Source organism: Cryptomeria japonica, chromosome 2 (assembly GCF_030272615.1).
Source record: "Cryptomeria japonica chromosome 2, Sugi_1.0, whole genome shotgun sequence".
NCBI classification, from domain to species: Eukaryota; Viridiplantae; Streptophyta; class Pinopsida; order Cupressales; family Cupressaceae; genus Cryptomeria; species Cryptomeria japonica.
Genome location: NC_081406.1, coordinates 626,596,893 through 626,623,843, shown reverse-complemented (window position 1 = coordinate 626,623,843; position 26,951 = coordinate 626,596,893). Strand labels below are relative to the sequence as shown.

Sequence of the window (26,951 nt, the reverse complement as noted above, 5' to 3'; positions counted from 1 at the left end):
TAAAGGATATTTGCACTAGCTGTCTTTCCTTCCTTTCGGATCTTTTGTTTTAATCTTCATTCGTTCAGCTCTTGTTGCACCATTGTCTGTTTACCCTTCATTGCAGAATGATTTTCTCTCTTTTTATCTCTCATATGCTACATTTTATATTACGATCCAGAGTCATATTTAATGACTCAACACATTACAAAATCGAAGGACACAACCACTGGTCATGTATTATCTTCATCCAAATTGTTTGATCATGCCGCAAACCCTCATTAACTGCCTAATGCATTCAGAGCCAAGTTGATCTTGTGCAGTCTATTTTTTCATTATTTCTGATGCTGTGACATGTTTGACAGCTTTGTAGTATAACATTTCCTCCTGACTTGATGTAATATTTCATCCTCAAAACAACAAGGTGAAGAAGAATTTTCCAACACCAACTCTCAGCAACTGGAAGCAGTTTCTTTGATGTTTTCTAAACTTTCCAGAGCTTTCAAGTAAAACTGGCAATTCACGGGATGAAGCCGCTGCTGTCATAAATAAAACTGTATCTGCCATTATCACAAATAGAACCATAACCATCACTCTCCAAACCACAACTATCACTAGCAGAACTGCCATTGTTACAAATAGAACATCTGGCTTTCAAAGAAAAAACTGCCCTGGGAACTTTATGACTGTAGAGGACAGAACCCTGTTTTATCCTGAATTTTAAACAACTTTGCTGAGGGTGATGTTGTTCCTGATCTGTATATATGAGAAGTGCTGTGATAATAAGGGGATGAATCCACATTTTATTGAGTCTTGTCTTTTGACTCGGTGGATATTTGGATACAGATAATAAGGGGATGAATTCAGATCTGATGTGTAAACTCTTTGTTTTCATAGATTATGGAGATTTTTTTGTGTGGTTAAAAATGGTGCAATTATTTGGTTTATTATTATGTACTGCAATTTATTTTGAATTCTGCATTATCATCAAATATGCACATAATTTTATATTGGATGTCTAAAGTTTAAACAATCTCTTATTTTACTAGCAAGGCTTGCTTAGTATTGAAATGTTAGATGCTTGCATTTTGAGGATTGACAAGCACCGGTTATCTTGGGATCTTGTCATAGCTTTTACTGTTTAAGAGATGCCTTGGAGTGTGTCATAAATTGTAAAAATAAGAAGTGATCAACTCAAGGAGAATTTGAGCATATAATATTGCCTTTCTTATAGCATGAAGTGTAAGGCTTCATTGGAAATTTAGCTGTTTGTTTAAAATGGTTTGTTCAATTTATAATTGCTTTCTTTTTTAAAATTTAGAAATACAACTCCTTTGGTATCTTTGTCCATTTCTCTAGCTTTATTTTTGATATTTTTGTAACCAATCTTTGCGTTGAAGATTGCATGCAGCATTTCTGAAATATTGAATTGAAACATCGATTTGATTGAGTAATTAATCTCAATTTAATGTCTTAAACAAATATATATTTAATACTTATGGAATTGATTGATTTGTAATAGATTTGATGTGGGAACTTAAACAGCATATATTTCCATGGATGAGTAAATCTTCTTACTCCTTAGATAGTATAGAGTAAGTTTATTACACAAATAAATGAAGTTCTATCCTGTAATGGTGTGACCATCTGTTTGCAACCATGGTGTCACTTTAAATGTATTTTTTTAAATAGGAGTTTACTTTGCCTTTACTGCAATTTCACAAGTAAAAGTTTTATGACCTGCCATGAGTTCAAATAAAACCATGCCTCCACTAGTCATATTTGCAATTTTCAGTATGATATACAGTAGATTAGAAATAAAGGACTTTATTATAAGATTCTTTTGTCTCCTTAAGTTGAAGTACAATATTTTCTCTCCTTTTGGAGTATATGCATTCTTGGCAGCTGCAATGTTCTCATGGTCTGGAGGCAATCTATTTTGAACTTCTATAGGTGATGTGCACTGTGGTGGGCATTCAATTGGTTGCAAAGGAAATGATATTGCATTTTACCAATTGACAACTAGTGCCATAGCAAATAGGCCACTCCCAAAGGCAGTCTACTATACTTTGCGCCTCGCAGAGCAATTGGGAAACTTGGGAGCAATGTACACATTCAAACATCATGATTGGACAAGGGCTCGAAACTATGGCATTGTGCAGATCAAGAACCATAGAATCCAGGTACCATTGCTATGACTTATAGATTGCATGAAAAACATCGAAATGTGCCTTTTTACACTATTAAGTTTGCTGAAATTAAATCTATGCTGGAATATATCTAGTTCTGTAGTTGGAGAAAATGTTAGGGTTGGTGAAGAATGAAACCTTTTCTTAACTTGCTGTTGCCTCAAAGTTACTTTGCATTATATAGCTGTTGTAGCAAAAAACCTACCAGTTTGTTATATAGATTTCCTGTAATGATGACATATGAAGTGAGAAAAGTGTAAAAAAATTGGCATCGAAATTCAGCATTATGGAATCGTAAATTATTTTCAAACTATAACGGTGATATTCTTGCTATAACTTTGCTTGCATATTCTTCCAAAAGTCACCTATTAACGGACATAAAAGAAAATCATCTGGGTTAAACTTTTAGTTTGACTTCTACCTGATGGAAGTATGTAACACACACATTTCCTAGCATAGGTGCTTGGAATTGTTGTTTACATGTTGACAATCAGCACACTTTTTCAGTTCGGCTTAAATTATCTTAGCTGATGGTTCTTGCTTGTGATCTGAACATAACCTCAGTAGTTTGAGCATTAGTGCAGATGGGCTTGTGCAGACTAGTGCACATGACCAGTGCCATTCATCTTGCAGGTTCATGCTCTCCAGACGACACTATTTGGAGCATCTCTCACAAATTTGTGCTTCTTGATTGATGTGCCCTGGATTGGTGCATGGCCAATTGGTTCCATTCTTGTTAGAATTTCCTTGGTTGTGGTCAGCATTACTTCAGAAAGCCCACACAATATCATTGTGCATCAGGAAGCTGAGTAAGCACAACAACAAAAAGATGGACTGTTCTATGATTGTTCTTGATTGTAATTGAATCTCTATCTATCTATCTATCTATACACATCATTGTGCATCAGGAAGCTGAGTAAGCACAACAACAAGAAGATGGACTGTTCTATGACTGTTCTTGATTGTAATTGAATCTCTATCTATCTATCTATCTATACACACACACACATTCATATATACCTAAAAGAGTTTTATTCCAGCTAGACAAATTGGCAACCTTAATGATATTATTGTTCATATCAATCTTCATAAACATAGAGATCTACAGATGCATCTGTAGCTGTCAACTGGCTTGAAATTTCTGAAATTTAAAGTATAAATAATATCAATTTCTCAAAAGATAAACAAATAACCAGTATGTTCTGTGTATATATGTAACAGTTAGAGAAATTAGCAATCATAACCATATTATTGTTCACATCAATATTCATTAACATAGAGACCTACTGATGTAACTATAGCTGTGAACTAGCGTAAACATTCTTGAACTTTGTGATATAAATAACACCAATTGCTCAGAAGATGAACAAGTAACTAATATGTTCTTAGGCATAATGATTGTCCTTTAGGGCAGTCCTTATCATACACACATTCAAATGGTCAAGTCATGATACAGAGCTCCTCCATTACAGATGTCATGCAAGGAATATTTACTTTATTATTTTTGCTGAAATATCTAATCATTGATACCTGCAGGGGTGTCTATCATTGTCAGCTATTAAATAAATTCTTGATCAAAGAGATTTCATAAGTGCTAAACATAGTGGTAACACATAACAAGTTTTATATATGGAAACACCATTCAGTATCTCAAAGTCATGCTCAACAATCATCGTTGTGGATACCCGACACCCTAGGGAGTATTGTATGGTGTTTTTGTTAGTTTTAACACTTTCAGATTAATATAAACTCAGAAAACCAGAATTTAGTTTCTAACTAAATTGATTAATTGAAAGATTTATAGTTTTCCAGATTTAGGCATAACAAAGAAATGAACAAATAAGAACAAGACACGGTTACCTTGGGAAAACCTCCAAGGAGGAAAAACCCAGCCACAAAAGATCCTCAGATCTGATTATGAATTATGTTCATATGAGGGTTACAACACTTATCTCAAGTACTTGAAGGTGTTTGTACTTAGGAGTGATAATGTCTTCCACAAAACTGCACTTTCACAAGCATCAAGTAGTCACATCTGCACCTTTAACCCTTCCAACAGCAATCAGGTCCAAACCCTAGGTTGGTAATGTATGAAGTCTGCTCTTTGATGGAGAGCAACCTTATCCCTTAGTTCGCTCTCTTCATTAATGAATTTGGCACCACAACTAGCATGTGTAGTTCGCTAATATGACAGGGATAAATCCCTTTAATTGCAGATGTAGTCTTCCTCTTGAATTCGCATTGGTAGGCACATATATTTCGCATGGATGAAAAACTTAATGAGTGAATGATAGAGTGAAGTTGGAGTTTATTTATATGGGGAATAATAATCTTAATCATGTCGGTTTGCACTATGATTTAATGACTTTAATTTATTTATTTAACCGAAATCATTAGGATAGGGTTGGCCCAATATGTGGTGGCGTGTTGGCTTGAGTGTAGCATGGGATCTTCATTTGATGCCGTGAGGTATAGGGCCCAGCCCTACACGTTGGGGAAGGGGCTGGCCCCCTTGGGCGGATTCCAACGTTGCCCATGGCAATTGGAATCCGCCATCCCTAATTATAATCAACAGTTTTACCTTAAGGGTGATTGCTCTATTTTTCAGTACGTTGGATATTCGGGTATCTTGTCCCATAAACATCTCCTGTATTGGGTGATTTCTGTTAAAATTCAACAGATGGTATGTAGATTCTGCACACTAGGATTTGAAATAAATTGTCCAAGTTAAACTTCGGTCAAACCTGCAATTTTGAATGCAATAACCTACACACACAAACTTCTGAAAGTGCAAAAATGATTACAAATTGAGATCAGAATATGTCACTTGTTATTTGAAGTTTTCTGTGTATTATAATGCATGTGTCCAAAGTCCTAAATAGGTTTCCCAACTTGGGTGAACAAAAAATTATGCTTGATTTTTACGTATATTCATCACATAAAAACCCCCCAAAAATAAGTCTACAATGCCCAAAATAAAAGCAAAAATTAAAAATAAAACACCTAAAAATAAAGACAAAATTTGCAACTTAAAATAACCTTAAACCAGTGCCTATCTTTAGCAATTTTACACACTAATAATAGTCATGAATTGGGTGCCCAGCTGAAGGATTAAAATCACAAAATCAATAAGTTTGATTTTACTCCGTTTAGTGCCAAAATGCCAGTTGAGCAATTTATAACAATCTGACACTCCCTTTTCATGAGGGAGGTTCTCTCCCTCAACCTCAACTTTTCTCTTAGTATTTCAAACTTCCCTTGTGATCAGGGCTTTGTCAAAATGTTTGCAGCTTGCTCATTTAAGGAACGTATTGAAGAGTTATTGCTCCCTTCAAAACTTTGTCTCTAAGGAGCTAATAACATATATCTTTGTACTTGGAGTGATCATGAATCATTTGATTTTCTGATAGCTTGATGTAAGTTTGATTGTCACAATAAACTATTATTGACTCCAATATTTCATTTGTTAGTTCTGCTAGCAACTTGCAAACCTAGATTTTCTAGTCCTTCCATATGTCAAAAACAATGGACACTCTTGTTTCGGGTCATGTATCCTTGATTGCCTTCGATGATGCCTTTGTAGAAGCTTTTCCTTTGGCCAATAAGGTTGTTCACACCTTTTCATACTTAGGACTAATGTAATCGATAGGTGCATTAGCAATTGGTGTCATCATATCCTGCCAATATTGTGATTTGACAAGGTTGAATTTTTGAAATGATGTAATTTCCCCAATTGAAATCATGCATTATTCTGTGCAGTTTTATAATTTATCATATTTTTCTAAAATTTGAAAACCAAATCTAATTGGAATGGCAAATAAAAATTGAAAACAATTGGCTGGAAACACTTTACAAACCTCATTTGTTGATACAGCTCTTCATATGATCAACCTCATCAATTACAATTGTTGATATAAACCCTAAGTTACTCCAAACGCTCATATCTGAATTAAAATAATCATGTTAGTATCATTCCACATCATACAATCAATTTGGAAAACCTCAAAGATTTTATTTTATTTGTCCACTAAGCTGGAAATGATTACAATGCATTAAACAATATTTTATTCTGATCTTAGTCATTAAAGATCACTCACAAAATGCAAATGTGGACATGCCATTGAAACCTTTCAATACCTAGTATGAATCGCTGTAGGTCGTGGTGTGCGTTGATGTGTTTTTTATGCACCTCAAACATAGAATAAAATACCAAGGTATCTTATCCTCTCTTGAACAAAATCTTCTTAAATGCTAAAGTATGTGATCAATTGGAAGACTCCAAGGTTTTTAATGTCAAGTCTCGACGTGTGGATAAACTCAATGGTTTGATGTGATAATACTGGAATCACAAGGAGGACTTACGTTGTACATGAATGCTTGAATGTTTGAACGTTACTGGAACTTGATCATCTGATATCGCAATCTTGTGATGCTTTCTCTCCTAAACTAACTTGAATTGGAAAAAAGGACAAAAGGACAAAAGGGGAAGAGTTTAGGAAGACTAATGTACTCTAGGAATATAGGATGTAGTGAATGACTTGGTGAGACTCAATTAGACTTTGCTTCGACATCAATGAACAACTCCACAAAGCTTGTGCTATCTTCTAAGGTAAATATATGATGTTTAGATTACCACCAACAACATAGACACCATCAAGGCAATGCATATCAATGTGTGAATAGCAATTGAAGTTAAGCTTGAATAAGGATTCCAGTTGACCATGGAAGACAAGTTTACAATCAGCAAACCGCTAGTAGTATGGATATATGAATTTCACCATTAATCACCTACTAAATCTTCCATTTATCTAATCAACATTAAAGCAAATGAGAAGTAGAAACCATGCAACTTGTTGAAACAACACATTTCACCATATCTTCAATGAAAAGAGTATATTCATTTACAAGTCTTAGCAACAATTTCTTCTTCTCCTACTCTACTCTAACTTGTAACTTCTAATTCCTAATTGTCTTAACAAGTATTCTTCTACTCTTCTAACATTAACCATTACAAATGAGAGCACTGAGCCCTTTTATAGAAGTCTCATTACAATGAATGGCTCAGATTGATTAACAATCAATGGCCAAGATCAAAAGATAGAAACCCTAATTAGGGTTTGTTACAACCACCATTACATTGGCCAATGAGAGATGAGGATAGGTAAGATAAATAATATTTGATGTAGCGCCACGTGTTACCTATTCCCTCCTTGAATGAATGTTGATTTGACGAATGATGGCTGGGAAGCCACCTCAGCTTGCATTGTAGACTTAATTGATTTGCCTTGAACATCCTTAATAATGTTTGGAATTCCCTTGTGATACTTTGCATTTCATCCTCATGTTAGGGAACTCGCCTTGAACCATTTCCTCCTTAACGTTCTCTGACTTTGAGATTCCTTGATGTAGTTCCTGATTACTTGATGTGAAATCCTTCATGCTTATGTTTTGAACTTGCTTTCCTTCATTTGTTCACCATTAAGGTGAAGTCTTCTTCATTTTTGATCTAGTCTACATCTTTCTTTTAGAAATCCTTGTCTTGAAATCCTCTCCCAATCCTTGAAATATTGATCTTTCTCATTCGCATTCGTGATGTTTTCCTTGCAATATGCTTGTAGAGTTATCTTGGGGCTGATCCTTCATCATTTGTTGCTTCGAAGTGTTGAGCCCTTGGTATCCTCGCAAGCTGCATCCTCTTTCACCTCAAGCCTTGATCATCATGCTTCCCTTGTAGCAGACCTGCAAAACAAACAAATATTGAATCAAACACCTATAAAATAAACTTTGTTTTAACCTTGGTGGGAAATCGATCCTTGTAGGGTCTAATTAAGTCCTTGAAATTCATCACTGTCTTCATGATCATTTTCTCATGATGGAAATTCGAAGGTCATAGGGACTCCTTGCTCTTAGCAAATTTCACTTCATTTTGATGACTTACCCTTGGAGTGGAAAATCGAATCTCATAGGGACACCTCAATGTTCCCAACATTTGTCCTAGCTTGTGATAAGTAATTTGAACAATTAATTTTCCAGAATTAACCTAGATTCTGATTTTAAATGATTTTCAGACTTGTTAGCTTTTCTAAATCAAAAATTTGAAATTAAGTATGGTTTTGGAAAATTTGTCCTGAGAAAACCTGATTTTCAGACTTAGGTTAAGTCTGATTTTGATTTGTAAGTCTGAAAATGCACCCTTAAACTCAGAAAATGAATGGTGTTTTGCTGTCTCAGGTCTGATTTCTGAGTGTAAATGTCTGAGAACACCTCTGAAAATCGTGTTTCAATGGCTTGAAATGATCTTGTTTGTGGTGCAATCCATATGTCTGAAACGATCTGCCCTTTCTTGACTGGAAATGACACATTTTGGCACAAACAATTGCTGGGAATGTTGTCTGATGTCTCAGGTCTGAGATAACAGCAGGAAATGACGTCCTTAACCAGCAATGGCGCCTCTCTTCAATGCTCAAAGGATCTCCCAATGATGGTGCCACTAGATCCTTAGACAAAATCACACTTCCCCTAGCTATGGCGATCCTCAATTTGCCCTCTTCCAGCCCTCCAAGCCTTGAATCAGTCAATGATATAACAATGTTCGCTGGCCTGGGCTCTTTATTCACCTTTTCACCTTCGATTTTCACCACACAATGAATTTGGGATAAAAAAACACTTTGGTCAGCCAGGTGGAAAATCAAACTTCATTGGGACAATTAAATTTAACTTTATTTTCACCTTTGTTTGTCCACCAAATGCAATGGTAGAAAATCGATCCCCATTGAGACTGATTTGTCCCCAAAATCATAAGTAATGCTGACTTCCAGCCCCCTTGGTGGAAAATCGATGGTCATCTGGACATCATTTGTCATCATTAATTCACACATCCTCTCCAAGTGGAAATTCGCCTTGCATTGGGACTGAAAAATCTTCACAAAATAGGAAACAAGAGTTTTTCATTCTTGATCCCAAATGTGGAATCTAAGAGGGTTTTCAGCTTCTCAAAACCCTAACCAACCAAGGGTTTTGTCCTTGGATGTCTTAGATCGAACAAACTGCTCAAATCTGAAAACTGGATGCAAAAGGATAACTTCAATGCCCATGAATGAGGAAAAGTGCTTTTTATATACTTGCCTTTTTTGGGCCATCCATATATTTTAATTCTATTTTTCCTTCATGTGTAAAACTACTCTTTAAATTTAAGTGTTAAAAAATCTGTTTAATTTATTAAAATAATATTATTTAAGTTGCCCCCAAAATAAAATTGACTGGGCCCAACTTAAAAAAATATTATTGATTATTTCAATCTGAAAAAGATGACATGACAAAGGAAGCCCATTATTATACATGCAATGAGCAATGCTCTCATTTGCAATCTCCCTTGCCTCATTCATGAAATCTTTTTTCAATGGGCCTTTTTCACGGGAAAAAAATGGATATTGTCTTCTTGGGAAGACGATGATGGAATGAAAGGATGTGGGCTAGTTGGTACTGTTAAGCTACTAGGAGAGGCTTGCATGCTAGAAATTAGGATCTTAGGATACTAATCATTATAAACAAGATATAAAATAAATACATTAAGAACCATACAACCATAAATTAACACATTACATGATATATAGGGGGAAAAGGCTTCGGGTAAAAAACCCCATAAAGCATCATTTTATTAAGACACTTACAAATGTAGTCTATCATAAAATAGACTTGAACTTGGGGACACTCCTCCAATACTTCCACATGTCCAATATTACCTCTTGTGCATAGTGATACAACTCACTACAAATCTCCAAATTCACACTCCTCTCAAATGAGAGAGAACCTAGGAGGAAGGGTGGCTTCACTAGTCACACCTTTTCAATAACCCCCATTCATAAATAATAAATAATCTAATAGTTATTAGATTATAATTATTTCAAATGGGATATGCTTATAAAGCATATAATATATAAGGTTTAATAACCTTATATGAGAACATTATATATAAATCTTATAAGGGTAATGACCCCCAATAACATTATGTTCTAACATTGCATGATCCTTTCTTGGAAAGAGGATGCGTTCTTTCTTTTGCTTTGTTGCTTACAATATCAACATCTTCATGTTCTTTGATTATTTGTTAATATGTTGCTTTTACAACCCTTTTTATTTCATCCTTGAACAAATGTCTATTCTTAAGCTGGTCATAGCACATAGGTGAAATTTCATTCGACCATGAGTATTTTACCCAATCCCACTTTGACTACAATGCTAACAATATGCGAAGCTCAGTATACACATAATTACACTTAAGGCATGAAGCATACACATGAATACATGAAACACAGTTACACACAAATACACTTAAGGCATGAAGCATATACGTGAATACACAAAGTGCAGTATACACATAAATGCACTTTAGGCATGAAGCATACACATAGCACATAAAGCATGAATTTTACACATGAATACACTTAAGTCATGAAGCATATATGCAAATACACGTAGCGCATGAATTCATTGAAGTCATATACATGAATACACATAGCGCATGAAATATACACATGAATTTACTTATGTAAGGAAGCATATATGTGAATACACATAGCGCACAAGCATGAAGTATGAAGCAACATGAAGCAATGCACATAGATAATCGCAAGGCATGAAGCATAAATACACGTAGGGCATGTGTAAAGTTATTTCAATTTCAATTAAAGAACAAGCTATGAAATATGTATGCTATATATGGATATGAGGAATTATGTCAATGTCTAATAATTCTGATTTTTATCTGCAGGTCTGAAGGAGAGAGATCATTTAATATTTTCTATGTCATCTCCAAATGAATTCAATTGGCATATATATCATTTAGGCAACCGGTCAATTGGTGTATTGACCGGTCATGCCTTTTAGGCATGACCGATCAATGCACCCATTGATCGGTGCCTTTACATTTATACCATTAACACAATGCTGATTATCGGTTCAAAAACCCCCGATAGCATATTGTAATATCATAATATAATGACTGATCTATTTAATGAATCGTTTCAGATAAACATCGATGATTCAAAGTGCACGATGAATATAATCCAACCGGTGCGTTTGTTAACCAATGTTTAATGCCAAATGAAGCGGTGTATTCATTAAACCCGATAACAAATATGCTCGATATAATTAAGCCTGATAACAGATGTGAATCGGTGCCAATGTTTATGCATCCGATAGCAAGTATGTATCGGCTAATTTAACCCGATAACTTAATGATAAGAAATGTTTGTACAATCCGATAATCATATGTAATATAAATCAGACATGAAGCATGTAGATGAATAACAGAACAGGAAGGTTAGGAAGATCTTATCTTGCATAAGCTACCATGCATTAACACTCCCTCTTAGCTTTGGAAGATAGATAAGGCAACCTGCATCACATTTCCTTTTCATAACTAAGATAATGTCAGTCAGCAAAAATCATTTATACATGAGAAGTACCATCAAGACATATGATACAAAATAGAAGAACATCACTTGAGCATGTGACATAAAGTATTATTTTAACATGTGATAAAAGTAAGAGAATCATCACCTGATCATGTGAGAAATCACCAAAACATGTGATCTGTAAGATTCATCAAGATATCACCTAACACATGATATCAGTATTGCCTAACACGCAATACTTAAGGATAAGTCTATGAGAAAGGTTAGTTTCTCATCATATCCAAGTTGTGATAAGTGCAATAACATTTATAAATGTTTATCACAACATAGTCATGGCACATCCATGACTTACCAGAGATGCAACATGATCAATGGTTGAGATATCACCTACATGTGATATCAGTATTGCCTAACATGCAACACAAGGATAACCATATGAGAAGTGCTAAGTTCTCATCATATCCAAGTTGTGATAATGCAATAACATTTGTACAAATGTTGTATCACAACATAGTCATGGCACATCCATGACTTACCAGTGATCCAACATGATTACTGGTTTGACTATCATAAGATCGTCACCTTATGATGTCTACATACAAGTGTTCAGTATCTGAGAGATCGTCACCTCTTAGATATGAACACAGGTGGCAAGAAGCCAAGAGATAGTCCAAACATGACAAATAAGTTTACACCTTAAACATCTTAAATATATGTAAGTATAGATTACAAAGCAGATTATCTTTCTATCATACCTAAACCCTTTCTGAAGTGATCAACCTTCACTCTGGAAAGTGGTTTGGTCAGAATATCTGCAGTCTGATCTCCTGTACACACATATTCTAACTTTATCACATTCCTGTCAACCATATCTCGTACATAGTGATATGGAATCTCAATATGTTTGGACCTGTCATGAAATATTGGATTTACAGAAAGTTTTATACAGCTTTGATTATCACACTGAATGACTGTAGGTTTCATAGGTTCTCCAAATAATCCCACGAGCAATTTCCTTAGCCATACTGCTTCTCGAGTAGCCATTGAAGCTGCAATATATTCAGCCTCTGTGGAACTCTGAGCTACTGAACATTGTTTTCTGCTGATCCAGGATATCATGGCTGACCCTAAACTGAAGCAGCACCCTGAAGTGCTCTTTCTGTCAGTCACACTGCCAGCCTAATCTGAATCTGTAAATCCATGTAGATCTATGTCAACCTTTTCATATTTGAGACCAAGCTTTAGGGTACCTTGTAGATATCTCATTATATGCTTTACTGCAACCAGGTGTATCTCCTTAGGTTCACACATGAACTGACTTAAGGCCTTAACAACATAGCAGATATCTGGCCTTGTATTTACTAGATACATCAGGAACCCAATCATCTGCCTATATTGAGTGGGGTCAGTAGGTCTTGATTCTGCTACTGCTTCTTTAAGTTTATGGAAGTTGGTTTCCATAGGAGAGGTCATGGATCTGTAGTTTAGCATTCCAAATCTTGTCAATATGTCCAAGGTGTACTTCCCTTGGTTCAGTACAATATTATCAGAATTATGCCATACTTCCAATCCTAGGAAGTAATGAAGAAGCCCCAAGTCTTTCATATCAAATTCTGTGAATAGATCTTTCTTGCATTGATCTATTAGGTGATCATCTCCTGTAATTAATAAGTCATCAACATATAAAATTAATATTAACATATCACCTTTATTTCTTTTGAGGTAGAGATTAGGATCTGCATCATTCTTAGAGAAACCCAGCTTTGAGAGATAGGTGTCAATTCTTTCATACCAAACTCTGGGAGCCTGTTTGAGCCCATAAAGAGCTTTCTTGAGTCTACACACATGAGACTTTGCATCATGAATTTCAAACCCTTCAGGTTGCTCTAAGTAGACTTCTTCCACGATCTCGCCATTTAGGAATGCTGTCTTAACATCCATCTGATGTACCTTCCACCCCTTTGCTGCTGCAATGGCTAGGACAGCTCTTACTGATGTGTACCTGGCAACAGGTGCAAATGTTTCTTCGTAATCTATTCCTTCCTTCTGTGAGAACCCTCTAGCTACAAATCTGGCCTTGTGTTTTTCAATACTGCCATCTGCAGCATGCTTGATTTTAAACAACCATTTAGAAGACACGACAGACTTCTTGGTTGGCCTAGGAACAATCTCCCAAACATCATTCTTCATAATGGACTGATATTCTTCAGTCATGGCATCTATCCATACTTGATGTTTGAGTGCATCTGAAACATTGTTAGGTTCAGCTTTAGAGAGATCATTCATAAGTGCAACATAGTTGATGAATTTATTAGGCCTCTTGCTTTCCCTGAAGGTTCCTGAAGGAGCAGCGAACTTCTGAGCTTCTGCTATAGTTTTGGTGGCCCATAGTGGTCTTTTCTTGTGATTATCTATAGGTGGGTCTTGTGTTTCACTTATAGTTTCCTCAAGATACTCCCTCTGAAGCTCAGGAGTAGGTTCTTCTTCTAGGTTAGGAGTAGGATTATGAATTTCAGGTTCTATTGTATTTTGGGCCCTTTTGAAGGCTAAGTCTTCTTCGAAGATTACATCCCTACTGAGTTCAATATTTCTCTACCCTTGTACATAGATTCTGTAGGCTTTAGAAGTTTCAGTGTATCCTACAAGTATTCCCCTTTTTCCAGAGGGTTCTAGTTTTAGTCTTTTCTCTTTAGGTACATGAATATAGACCGGACACCCAAATATCCTAAGATGGCTGATATCTAGTTTTGTCTTGGTAAAGACTTCCTCAGGAGTTTTATCTTCAAGGTGTGAATGAGGACATCTATTTTGTATGTACACAACAGTGTTAGTTGCTTCTGCCCAAAGGTTCAAGTTTAGATTTTGATCTAGTATCATGGCTTTGGCAGCTTCTACTATGGTCCTATTTTTCCTTTCAGCTACTCCATTTTGTTGTGGATTATAAGGTATTGTCAACTCCCTCTTAATCCCAGAATTTCTACAAAAGTCTTTAAATAGTTCTGATGTGTATTCCCCCCCATTGTCAGTTCTTAAGGTTTTAATTTTGTTTTCAGAGAGATTTTCTGTTAATGTTTTAAACTCTTTGAACCTACTTAGGATCTCTTCTGATTCTTTACATTTCAGAAAGTAGATCCACGTCTTCCTAGAGTAGTCATCAACAAAAATTACATAGTACAAAAATCCCCCTAGCGAGGGTACGGACATAGGTCCACATACATCAGAATGAATTAACTCCAAAACTTTGCTAGTTTTCCTAGTACTATTCGGAAATGCATTTTTGGTATTTTTACCTAAGGCACACCCTTTGCATGCCTCTGAATGATATTGCTTCAACTTAGGTAGACCTGTGACAAGGTTTCCCATGGTTGACAAAGCTCTATAATTCAGATGGCCTAATCTCCTGTGCCATACTTCATTTGCATTAGTTGCTTCATGGATCAATGCTAGATTGGGCTCTGTACATAGCTCATACAAATAGCCTTGTCTTCGACCAATGACCTTAGCGTCTTTGATGGAGGATCTCTTTGGCCAAGCCAACACCTTGTTTTCCATGAAGGTCACTCTATATCCTTGATCTTCTAGTGCTGATATGGAGATTAGATTTCTTTTGATGCCTGGAACATATAGTACTTCTTCAAGTCGTAGTGACATGCCTGAATTCAGTTTGATGGTGCAGGTTCCAATTCCTTTGACTGGATGTGAAGAATCGTCTCCGATAGTTACTTCCTCATCATCTTTCTCTATCATGGAGTCTAGTATTTCTCTAAAGCTGGTGATGTGTCTGGATGAACCACTGTCGATCACCCATGAGTTAGATTTGTTTGAAGTATGGCTTGTAAGTGCTGAGTAGAGGACATAGTTCTCGGAGTCATTTTCTTTTCTAGATTTCTTCACTTTTGCAAATGTGGCTTGCTTCCCTTTCTCCGGACAGTTTGCAACATAGTGTCCGAATTTGTCACACCTATAACATTGAACATGTGATAGGTCTTTCTTAGAAGTGTTCTTGCCTTGTTTAGCTTTTCTTTTCCTGAATTGCTTCTTTTTGTACTTTTTATTGATGTTTGTATTTAGGACTTGCAAGTCTTCATCTATATTCTTCTTTTTTATTCCTACCTTGTTCAATCGGGATTCTTCTTGTAGACAGTCATCTCTTAGTCTTTCAAACTTAGGATATTTGGACCTTGCACTGATGCCTTGGACGAATGTGCTCCATCCACTAGGCAACCCATCTAAAGCAATGAGTGTTAGTTCTTTGCCTCGGATCTTGTAGTCCAGAGTTGCAAGTTCATCTTTTAGAATTGATATCCGCATGAAGTAGGCGTTGATTGTCTCCCCTTTGTTCATGGTGATATGATTTATTTCTCGTTTTAGTGCTAGAGTACGACTTGCATTTGATATCTCAAATGTTTTTTCAAGTGCCTTGAACATTTTATAAGCCGTCTCCTGCTTTCTAATGATGGGCATTATATTATTTCTTACCCCATCCACTATTATTTTAATAGCCTTATCATTTCCCTCGATCCATGTGGATTTCTCGGTTTCATCTTCTGGTTGTGCACTTTCAGTTTGGACATATGAATCAACTTTGTTTTCTCTTAAAATCATTTTGATTCTAAACTTCCAACCTGAAAAATCTTCGCTACCTCCGAGTCTATCTTCGAATCTAATAGCGTTGGCCATTATGGAAATGTGATGTAGTTTGTAACTTAGTCCTTGAATTTTATCAAAATTGAATAGCCTAAGGTTCGATTACCTTGGCTCTGATACCATGTAAAGTTATTTCAATTTCAATTAAAGAACAAGCTATGAAATATGTATGCTATATATGGATATGAGGAATTATGTCAATGTCTAATAATTCTGATTTTTATCTACAGGTCTGAAGGAGAGAGATCATTTAATATTTTCTATGTCATCTCCAAATGAATTCAATTGGCATATATATCATTTAGGCAACCGGTCAATTGGTGTATTGACCGGTCATGCCTTTTAGGCATGACCGATCAATGCACCCATTGATCGGTGCCTTTACATTTATACCATTAACACAATGCTGATTATCGGTTCAAAAACCCCCGATAGCATATTGTAATATCATAATATAATGACTGATCTATTTAATGAATCGTTTCAGATAAACATCGATGATTCAAAGTGCACGATGAATATAATCCAACCGGTGCATTTGTTAACCAATGTTTAATGCCAAATGAAGCGGTGTATTCATTAAACCCGATAACAAATATGCTCGATATAATTAAGCCCGATAACAGATGTGAATCGGTGCCAATGTTTATGCATCCAATAGCAAGTATGTATCGGCTAATTTAACCTGATAACTTAATGATAAAAAATGTTTGTACAATCCGATAATCATATGTAATATAAATCAGACATGAAGCATGTAGATGAATAACAGAACAGGAAGGTTAGGAAGATCTTATCTTGCATAAGCTACCATGCATTAACAGCATGAAGCCATATAAATAGATGGCAGGCATAAGCAAATATTTGAAAGGCACACACATATAGAAGTGCAATGTTGGTCTATTTGTTTTTCATCCATTTAGGAATAGTTAACCCTAATTCAGAGTGGTCGGATACTCCTCTGTCCTCTTGTTGGTGTTGGAAATAAGCCACATTCGGACCGACGATGGACTGGTCCAAGAGGGGCCAGTAGCTCAATGGTAGAGCACTCCAGTAGCGTATGGAAGGTCCTAGGTTCGAGTCCTAGCTGGTCCATGTCTCAACATGTTATCAGAGCCAGGTCCAGGCTAGGAGCCCCAAGCACACGAGAGGTGTGGCTTAAGGGGGGGTGTTGGTGTTGGAAATAAGCCACATCCGGACCGACGATGGACTGGTCCAAGAGGGGCCAGTAGCTCAGTGGTAGAGCACTCTAGTAGCGTATGGAAGGTCCTAGGTTCGAGTCCTAGCTGGTCCATGTCTCAACATGTTTTATCATCTACCAAACTCGGAATAAATTGTCCAAAGACACTCTATCCTCTCTTGAAAAATCATCGCGTATGCTAAGATTGCTAGAAGATCATATGGCGATTCCAAGGTTTCTTTTGTGTGGATAAGCTCAATGGGCGTTGTGATATGCTAGTAATACACAAACGCTTGGCTCGTTCAATTCCAATGAAGGTTTAGACAATGAAACTCTATCATTTGGGACTTGGATCATGGAAAAACTAAAAACGAGACAAGAGTTTAGAAATTCTAATCTATTCCTAAGAATTCAAGAGACGGTATTGACTAGGTGAACTCAATAACCACACTTTGCTTCACCTCGCTTTGGACAACTACACAAAGCGAATGCAATCTTCTAGGGATGTGCTTATGATTGGAAGTTAAGCATACACAAAGGAAAGCTCAGACTAACTTTACACAATGAACAAAAATCATCTGTTCATCAAAAGTATGAGTGGAGATTCACCACAAATCAATGCTAATCAGATCTTGCATTCGTCTAACAGACATGAAATAAAATCTAAACTATTGTGTTGAGGAAATTGAAAACCTTGCCAATCACTCAAATAATAGAGATTACAAAGTCTAAAAAGCACACAAGTAATATATTATCTGAAAATGACCTTCTTGCAACAATATTTCAAAAACATCACGCTCTCCAAATGAGAGGAGGAAATCTTATATAGGCACATAAAAGTTATGAACGGCCTAGATCGAACAACGATCAAGGGCCTAGATTGAAAGATCAAAACCCTAATTAGGGTTTGTTACAACTAACTACCCCTCGACCAATGAGAAAATTACATTTGGGGACACTTGTCCTTCTTGCTAAATATGAACCAACAATAAAAATAGAAGGTTGTCCTTCTTGCCCTCTAGAAGCTTCTGTGGATAAGTCAGGTTCATTGAACCTGGACATGTTGACTTGGAGCAATCTGATTGGTTGGAAGATGACGAGGTGCCACCTCAACGTGCTGGATGTCTTCCTTAAATTCTCCAATTTGTGTGAAGAAATTGTCTAAGTATGGAAATTTGATTCTTCTTGTCACCATCTGATTCTGATTGGGAGCTTGTCTTTAATTCTTTAGGAGATGAAATCCTTCAAGAAGTCGGAAATTTATTTAATTTTTCCAAATCTTCACTGAGTCGGAGGACTCTTATTTCTTGATACCGTTAAATTCTTTCAACTGCCTTGAATTTGGAGAAGAATTCCTCTATGCCATTGCCATAATGGAGGAATTTGGAATTTTTTTTCTGTGAAATATTTCTAATACTTAGCCAAATTTCAGCCATCTCTATGCTCAGACGAACCTTGCATGTGGACTTGTCTTCAATTCTGAATTTGGCTATAAACTCCTTTTGTGTTTTCTGTGATGATCCCTCCTTAGCTCTCATCTATGATCTGCAAAACCCAAAAGAAATTAAGTTAAGGTTCTATCTTTGAGTGTAAATTTTGAAAGTTTGATGGTAGAGTGTGCTCTGATTTTGGTCCCTTTTACTCCAATTCCTCAACTCTTTTAGCTTTCAACAAGCTGCAAACACTTATAAATTTTAGAAACCCTTGAAAACTCAAATCTAATTTGAAGGTTTGGGAGTGAAATCTGTCTTTGATTAATCTGAAAATGAATAGCTTAGTCCCAAAATCTGTGAAAATCAGATTTGAATCCTGTAAAATATGTGAAAATAAGACTAAGTCCTTGAAAATCTCCTCCAAAACTTTGAAAAGTAGATTGAACATCACCGAAGATGCCTTGAATCTTTATCAAAAGGTAAGGAAACAAACTAGAATACCCGTCACCTTGAGAAATAGATGGAAACCCTTGTTTGTCTTCTTCTCAACGCCTTAGAAGAGTTTTGAACTATTCTTGAGGCTCTGAAAATGCTTTAGGAATCCTGAAATAATCTTTCTTCAAGTGTCTAAATGAGAGAAATGAATGAATGATTCATTCTTAAAGAGTTTGATCTTTGCAATTAGAAACCCAATCAGTCCTTCCAAATTCGAACTAGTCTTCTTTCCAAATTTATTTCAGTTTTTGAATGCAATAAGGAAGTTGCCATTTCTATTTTCAGTTGAGTTTAATCTTCTTAGGAAAGTCCTGATTTCGAATCAAGTCTGAGTTTAGTTCAATAAGAAAGTTTCTATTTCGAGATTGAGTTCATGAATCGAACTCTATCCTTATTTCTCCTTCCAAATTCGAAACTTTCTAAAAACTTTCTTCTTTCCTTTAGTTCGAACTTAGGCAGATTTCCTTGACAGCAAGGCGGATTTTAGGAGATTCTTTCTTCATGGCCAGCGGACTTCACCAAAACATTTCCTCCTTATTTTTGAGCTTGGGCGGACTTCAGCCTTCTCTTTCCTCATTCTTCATGGCGGACTTGAAAATCTTCTTTCCTTCTAAACCTACCAAGTGGACTTCATATGAGCTGTTCACCTTCTTTGCATCTCTTACATGGCGGACTTCATTCATTCTATGACCAAGCGGACTTTACTAATCTTGTGCACCAAGGTGAGGGCGGACTTGGAAAATACTTGATACCCTTAGCACACACCATGAGGGCGGACTTGCTTGTTACCTTGACCATGCTCACACACCTCTAGGCGGACTTTCCTTGAGTGTTACTTCCATAAGTTGTAGGGCGGACTTTACTTGTTCTCTTCCCAAGTAGGAAGGCGGACTTCATGCCTTTCATTCCCCAATGCAAACTAGTGCTAGGCGGACTTTCCTTGCCTTAAGCACTTGGTCTTTGTAGGAGGGCGGACTTGGTTAGACTTATGCACCATTTACTTGCTTCTTTTCTCACCTTAGGGCGGACTTGCTCAAACCTTTGCACTTGTGCATACTTCTTCAAAGTGGGGTTCATTAGCTTCATTCCCTCTTTATGCCAAGGTAAGTCCCTTCCAAAGCGGACTTCATCACTTCTTTGCACCTTCTATCCCCTCCCTAGGGCGGACTTGACTGGTTTTATTCCTTCCCTTCATGCTTCAAGGCGGACTTAGTGAATCTGATGCTCTTATCATATGGGCGGACTTAGAGAATCTGTGCACTACTTCATGAGCAGGGTTCATTGCTTCCTTTGTCCAACCATAGAGAGAGGGAAAAGGTTGGCAAGACGAGGGGATAATGGAAAAGTGGACACCTCATCGGGTAGACCACCTCATATGGATGGCATGGGCCACATGAGGCCAAGAGGGATGGTATATCCACTCTTGGGCCTAGGATAGAGGGTCTAAGACACCCCATCGAAGTCACACCCTCCCTTGTTCTCCCATGGTTGAGTCGTCCAAAGATATTTAATATTTTATGACTAAATTAATAATTCTGCTATGAATTTACTGCTTATGATAATCTGATTATTGTTGTAAATCTGATTTAATTTACTGATTATAATCCTCTGATTATTGTTGTAATCTGATTTTTGGAATCATTGTTGTAAGGGGTTTCTAATCTGTTTGCAGGGTTTAAATCACGGGAAAGGTATACTCTAGACCCACCTAATTACTTAGAAATTGAGAATTAGGGGAAATTTAGGGCATTCCCAATTAGGGGACATTACAAATCACCGCTCTTTATATTTCTAACCAGGCCAGATTGCTGCCATATTATTTTCTGCTTCCTTTATTAATTTTCTGATGCTCTCCCTTATATATCTTCCATGGTGGAGAGTCATGTCCCTTAGTTATGTAGGCCCTTATTTGCCAATATCATTATTTACTTATCTTTTAATTTCTCAAGTCCAGCCCTAACAGGGGTTTTGCCTAGGTTGGCCCTCATAAATAAACATTATCATTTTTTTCCCTTGTCTTGGAGGTCTGGTTATATATGTATAATACTGTGATCTGTAGGAAATTAGGAATCCTAGGCGGGGTATGACACTGGAACAAATAGGGTATCACATTCTACAACCTTTACAAGTCCAAGATACTTCAATCACTAAAGTAAAGCACTGAAATCTTCTTGTAACTCCTTATCATAAGTAGCAGCAAATTCAATTCACAAACATGGAAGTTCCCAGTGATAGTGCTTTGATATTGTGTTGAAATTCAATACATGGTATGTCGTTTATACACTCTAGAGTTTGAAATAAATTGTATAGGCTAAAATTCAATTGAACTTGCACCTTTGAGTCCAATAAGCCACACAGACCACTTTTGAAACTTGAAAATACGAAAAATAACAAACTGAGATCAGAATATATTACTTGCTGTCTGCAAAATATTTTATTGCTTCAACTTTTTTTGTGTATTACAAGGCGTGTACCCAAAAGTTCTAAATAGATCTTCCAACATGGGCGAACTTAAAACAATGCTTTCTTTAGGTATCTCCATCACAGAGAAACCCACTAAAAATAAGCCTGCAGCTACCTGGATAAAGCAAAAATTAAAAACAAAATAGCACCTAAAAATAAAGAGAAAATTTTAACTTAAAAATAGCCTAAGGTGAGCGCCTATTTTTAGCAGCTTTACACACTCATCGTAGTCATGAAATTAGTGCCTAGTTAAAGGAGAAAAATCACAAAAACTATAAGTCTGATTTTGCAATGCTTAGTGCCAGAACACTAGCTGAACAACCCATAACAATCTAACAATCTCTATTCTATTTCTGCATATTGTTGTTATTATTTCAGATACTGCTATTATTGGATGTATGGATCTTAGCAAGGCATTTGGAGAAATTTAAGAATCTTGAGAATTACTAGCGTGAGCAATCTAACCTTCATGATTTTAATTAGTGAAGTAGTGAGTTTTGGACTTAAAGAGTAAACTTGTGTTATGTACCCAGAAAAAGCTGTGTAAAATTTCAAATTCCTTTATCTAGAGAACACTTAAGGTCCTTGAATTTCAACAAACACCATGTTACATGAGAAATTTACTTATAACAAGTCAATTCTTATTAGAAACCATGGACTGATGATTGATTGGCAGATCTGCTCTTGAAGCTTACATGAATAGAAAACATTTTATCTTTTTCCACACTTCCAATTTCCACATGTAATATCCTGTTTTAAATTTTTTCTTATTTTGCACAAATTCACCAAACTCTAACCTGCAATCTAAGTTACCGGATCCAGTATGTTTGTGGGTATGGGTACTGGAACCTGGTACAGTGTTAGGGCCATTTTTTTTCCTTGTGTATATATATATATATATGTATATGATGTTTGTGTTTTGTATGTATGTATATATAATATTTGTATTAAAAAAATTAAAATTAATATGAAACAATGATACTTATAGTTGCCAATAAAAATAAATATAATATTATAAAGCTTTTGCCGTAGTACATACAATCAAATCTAAATAGAGCCTTTTGATGGTATTTCTTTAGTAGGTGAGAGTCTCATGTGCTAATGCTTCATAAATAAGTTAATAACCCAAATTTTGATAAAAAGTAAAACAAACCCCTTATTTGAAGATCCTTTCCTAATCTGCTTTATAGTTTATTGGCAAAGACAATTATGATATTCTATTGGGAGCACCCACATTTGTGGTCCTTGGTACTTTTTTTATTTCTTTTCTTCATTCTCATTTATACAAATCTTTCCCCGAGAGTTGCATGCCAAAAAATCGACACACTAACCCAATCAGAGCCAATCTGTGGAGATATCCTTTTAACCCCTCCATCTTCAACTCCAAAACTGAGCTATCTTCCTTTGCACCCAGATGCATTCCCGAGTTTTTGAACCAGTGCCACCTTTTGCTTTCCTATTGCTGCTGTTGTCTCTTCTGTCAATCTTGAATTCCATCCCGTTATTGCCTTCAGAAAGAAGATTATGTTGTTGAGGCTCAAGTTCAACTATTGATCTAGAATGTGATTGCTGAGGAAAACAATACTTTTTGTGTCTCCACAATAGGTGCTATATGTATCTCAATGATTTATGCTGCATGTTGCTGCACTGTTTAAAATTTGATTTCTGCTAGTTCATTTTTTAGAGGTTAAACTACAGTGGCCAAGTTTCATCCACATATCAGTGGCACATTCAGATGATAAATTTGAAATTTCTAAATATAGCACTAGCAATGAAGATTTAAGATTCCCAACATTTTTGTGTGCTGAGCCTTGACTTTTGCATAGTATCTTTTAGATTTTGTGGTATGTGGCTCTTATGTTAAACTTGAGCATGTGTGCGATGATAAGGTTGTTAAACAATTTGTTTCTTTGCACAGGTGTCATAGTTAGTTTCATGCTAGCAGGAGCAGCTTGTGTGCTCAATGCTATCATCTCATTTCCTTGCAGTTGTTTGGGAAGCATATCTTTATTCATATTTTGTCTTCAATGAGCTGAATGTGTTTCTTTTTTTTGTTCAATTCATGCTTGATTATCACATTGGGTTTGCCCCGGTATGCCTAGGGTACTGCCTGGGTGTACCCGGAAGTTAACTAGGTCCGGACCGGTACCAGTATGGAACCAGTATGTGTACCCAGCCCATATATGTAGTACCCAGTGACATAGCCAGCAATGAATGGTGATTCAAAATGCTTCCAAGGGCTTTGATTTCTTACCACAGAAAACAGCAGTTTCTCCCCGAAATATGGTGCTGTTTTAGCAACAATTCCGATGTTAATTCTGCCTTGAAAACTATCATATTCTCTTAGGTTATTGAGCAGCAACCTGTCCTTAAACGGATGGTGTACTTTCCCAATCTTAGATGCCTCAAACTCTAACATAATTTGCAGTGATTTAACCCTAGGTGCTGGTGCTGATTTTCAACTTTACTTTGCTCTCCAATCTGTCCTAAACAGATCTAAAATTGCACAATCTTTCCCGGGAATGGAGCGGTTGGAACCCTAAACTGGCTGCACTGATTTTAAATATAAATCAGTTATAAAACAATGGCAAATTGCCATGATTCTCCACCAAGTCATCCACTTTAAACTCCAGAGGGTGGTGCTGAAATTAAAGATATGTCTTGATTACCAACTGAACATTTGTACAAATCTACACAGTTGTCATCTCTGCGTGAAATCACTGCAAGGAATTGTGGGTTTTTGTCCTCCAATTCTAAACCTAGAGCGTTTTCTTCCTTACGTTAATTGAATCAAAGTCCAATGCTCCAACAAGGAATAGAAATCATAAGTATAATGCTTGATCAATATATGCCTCCTTGCTTGGCCTCGCTTAAATAAACTTAATTTACCTTATTTTATATTTTAACTTTGCTTGAGGCCCTCTTTATTATAATTTTAATCCCATTTCCTTAGTGCAAAAGTCCCAAAAACCCACAGAAAATGTAAGATGGATGTTTTGGGTTTCAACTAGGCTTAATTTTTAAAAAAGGGACATTTCAACACAAACTATTTAAATGTTTGCATCTCATCATGGTTCAAATGCAGAAGCTTCAAGTTATTGATGATAGGGCTATATTTAGTGAGTAATTACCCAAGGAAATGAAATCGCAAGATTCCAATACTGAATCTTGTTTTTTAGAGCAACACTCAACTAAATCACATAGAGCGAAGTTAGTTTTTCTTGGTTGTATTAAGTGCTTGAATTCTAATTCGTTAGTTTTTCTTGGTTGTATTAAGTGCGTGAATTCTAATTCATTAAATATCTTTATTTGTAAATGTTGCAGGACAAAGGAGGACCAGATTTTACAATGCAGCTTATCAGAGCAAAATATGTTAGTGGCATAAAATTTGGAGTGAAAAGAAGCAATCGTGATGAAAGGAAGCAAAAGCTTGGGCATAAGCTGTTTTCCACCAGTGGTCTTGCTTCCTTAATTTGTTCTTTAAAAGGTTGCAGATAGTACAGAGTTACCAGTTAAAACTGGTTTCCCTCTTCTGTATATTTCAGCTCCATTCTTTGGTGCAAGAATTCCATATTCTTTGGTGCAAAAAATTCCACATAAGGAAGTTTTTTCCTCTCAACAGTGGAATGAAAATGCAAATGCATGGTTGCAATTGTGCCAGCTTGGCTATAAAGTAATTGAAAGGCCATATTGAGAATGGAATACTAGTCTTTTGAAGCGGGAAATATGCATTTGCTCAGTTTCATGAAAATTTTTAGGTGATGAAATGGCCATTCCGCTATCTGTAATTTATCTAAGGGCTTGTTGAAGAAATGAATGCATTGCAAGGCTGGTCACTCTTACACCCAAGGCTGTAATAATTTTTCATTTCTGCAATTCTTTTATTCTATTCTTTTCAGGGATAATCTTGGGCTTCTGGGTTCTATAAAACACAAGTCTATGGACATGCTGGAGCATATTCAGTATTATCTCTAATAAGTGATTTTATATTGTGTACATTTGGCAATCAATATTTACAAATCACAAGCACAACCAAATTTGCCACCAGGGCTACATTTGCTTGATGCAAACATCCTTGTACCCAATTGTATATGAGATGCCATATATATATGTGGCACAAACTATGGAATGTATGGTTACTAGTCATCAACATCGTGCGAGGCCACATGTGAGACAAGAAGTCGTAACCATTGATTAATTATGGAGCATAATCTGTGATGTTCTTTTCATCTTGGTCTATACGAGTTCTTCCATATAGACTAGAATGGGCGATTAATAGATTGGTATATTTTTGTGATTATGGTCCATGTGGTGTGGTTGGGGGTGTCAAGATTTGGAAATTAAAAAAGTTAAACATCTATAAAATGCTTAAGCATAACATGCCTTTTGTGTAATCATAAAAATGTGGCCAAAAGTATTTTGGAAAATGCCCACCCCATCCCCCTAAAAGAATAAAAAATGTGTTGAAAAGAGGTATGCTAACATCAACCATGTTTGGAGGATGCACTATAATAAAAAAACAAGGCATTTCATTTAAAGAATATGCAGAAGGCATGTGAAGGAAAAGTTTGAACCACCTAGTACCAAAGTAAAGAAAGAGGTGGACAATGCAATGTGTCGTGTGTTGTTTGATAGTGAGTAAAAGAGAGAAGTGAAAGGAAACAATAATAAAATTTAGATAATAGAAGGATAAATTGAAACTTGAAGAAGTGGTAATTATCAATAAGAGTTTTTGATGGCGCTGCTTATTTTTGTAAAATGCATATGAATATCATCTAACTTCATCTTCTATATCATGACAAGGTGAGGAGGAACATGGCAGTGCTAGGGTTCACCCAAGTGATGGTGAGGATGTGGTAGAGGAATAAATAAGTATTCATAATACATTTCAACTGTTGGTAAAAATATTGTATGTTTGTTTTATCTTAATTGATTTGAATTTTTTGAAAACAATAATTTATTTAGGATGATAATATTCCTCTAGTTGTACTTTTTCAAAAATGAAAGAGAATGTTAGATGAAACAAAAGCGGAGGACATTGATCAATGGCTAAATGCATAAATTATAAATTACAGTTTTGAAATAAAATGCTTGGTTAACTCTTGCCTTTTGTAGGGAAATAGGGTTGAAATGGAGAAAAAAATAAAGA

The 26,951-nt window shown here is 36.1% G+C and overlaps 1 protein-coding gene across 1 annotated transcript in view; it reads left to right on the top strand.

The window, feature by feature from the left end:
* The window catches only part of LOC131078664 (uncharacterized), a 49,835-nt gene extending 23,736 nt beyond the window's left edge, over positions 1-26,099 (top strand). The window contains exons 4-5 of the mRNA XM_058016413.2: positions 1,933-2,162; positions 25,127-26,099. Of these exons, the coding sequence (XP_057872396.1) occupies positions 1,933-2,162; positions 25,127-25,300 (404 nt within the window). The 3' untranslated portion in view covers positions 25,301-26,099. The remainder of the gene's footprint in view (positions 1-1,932; positions 2,163-25,126) is intronic.
* The last annotated feature ends 852 nt before the right edge of the window (positions 26,100-26,951 follow it).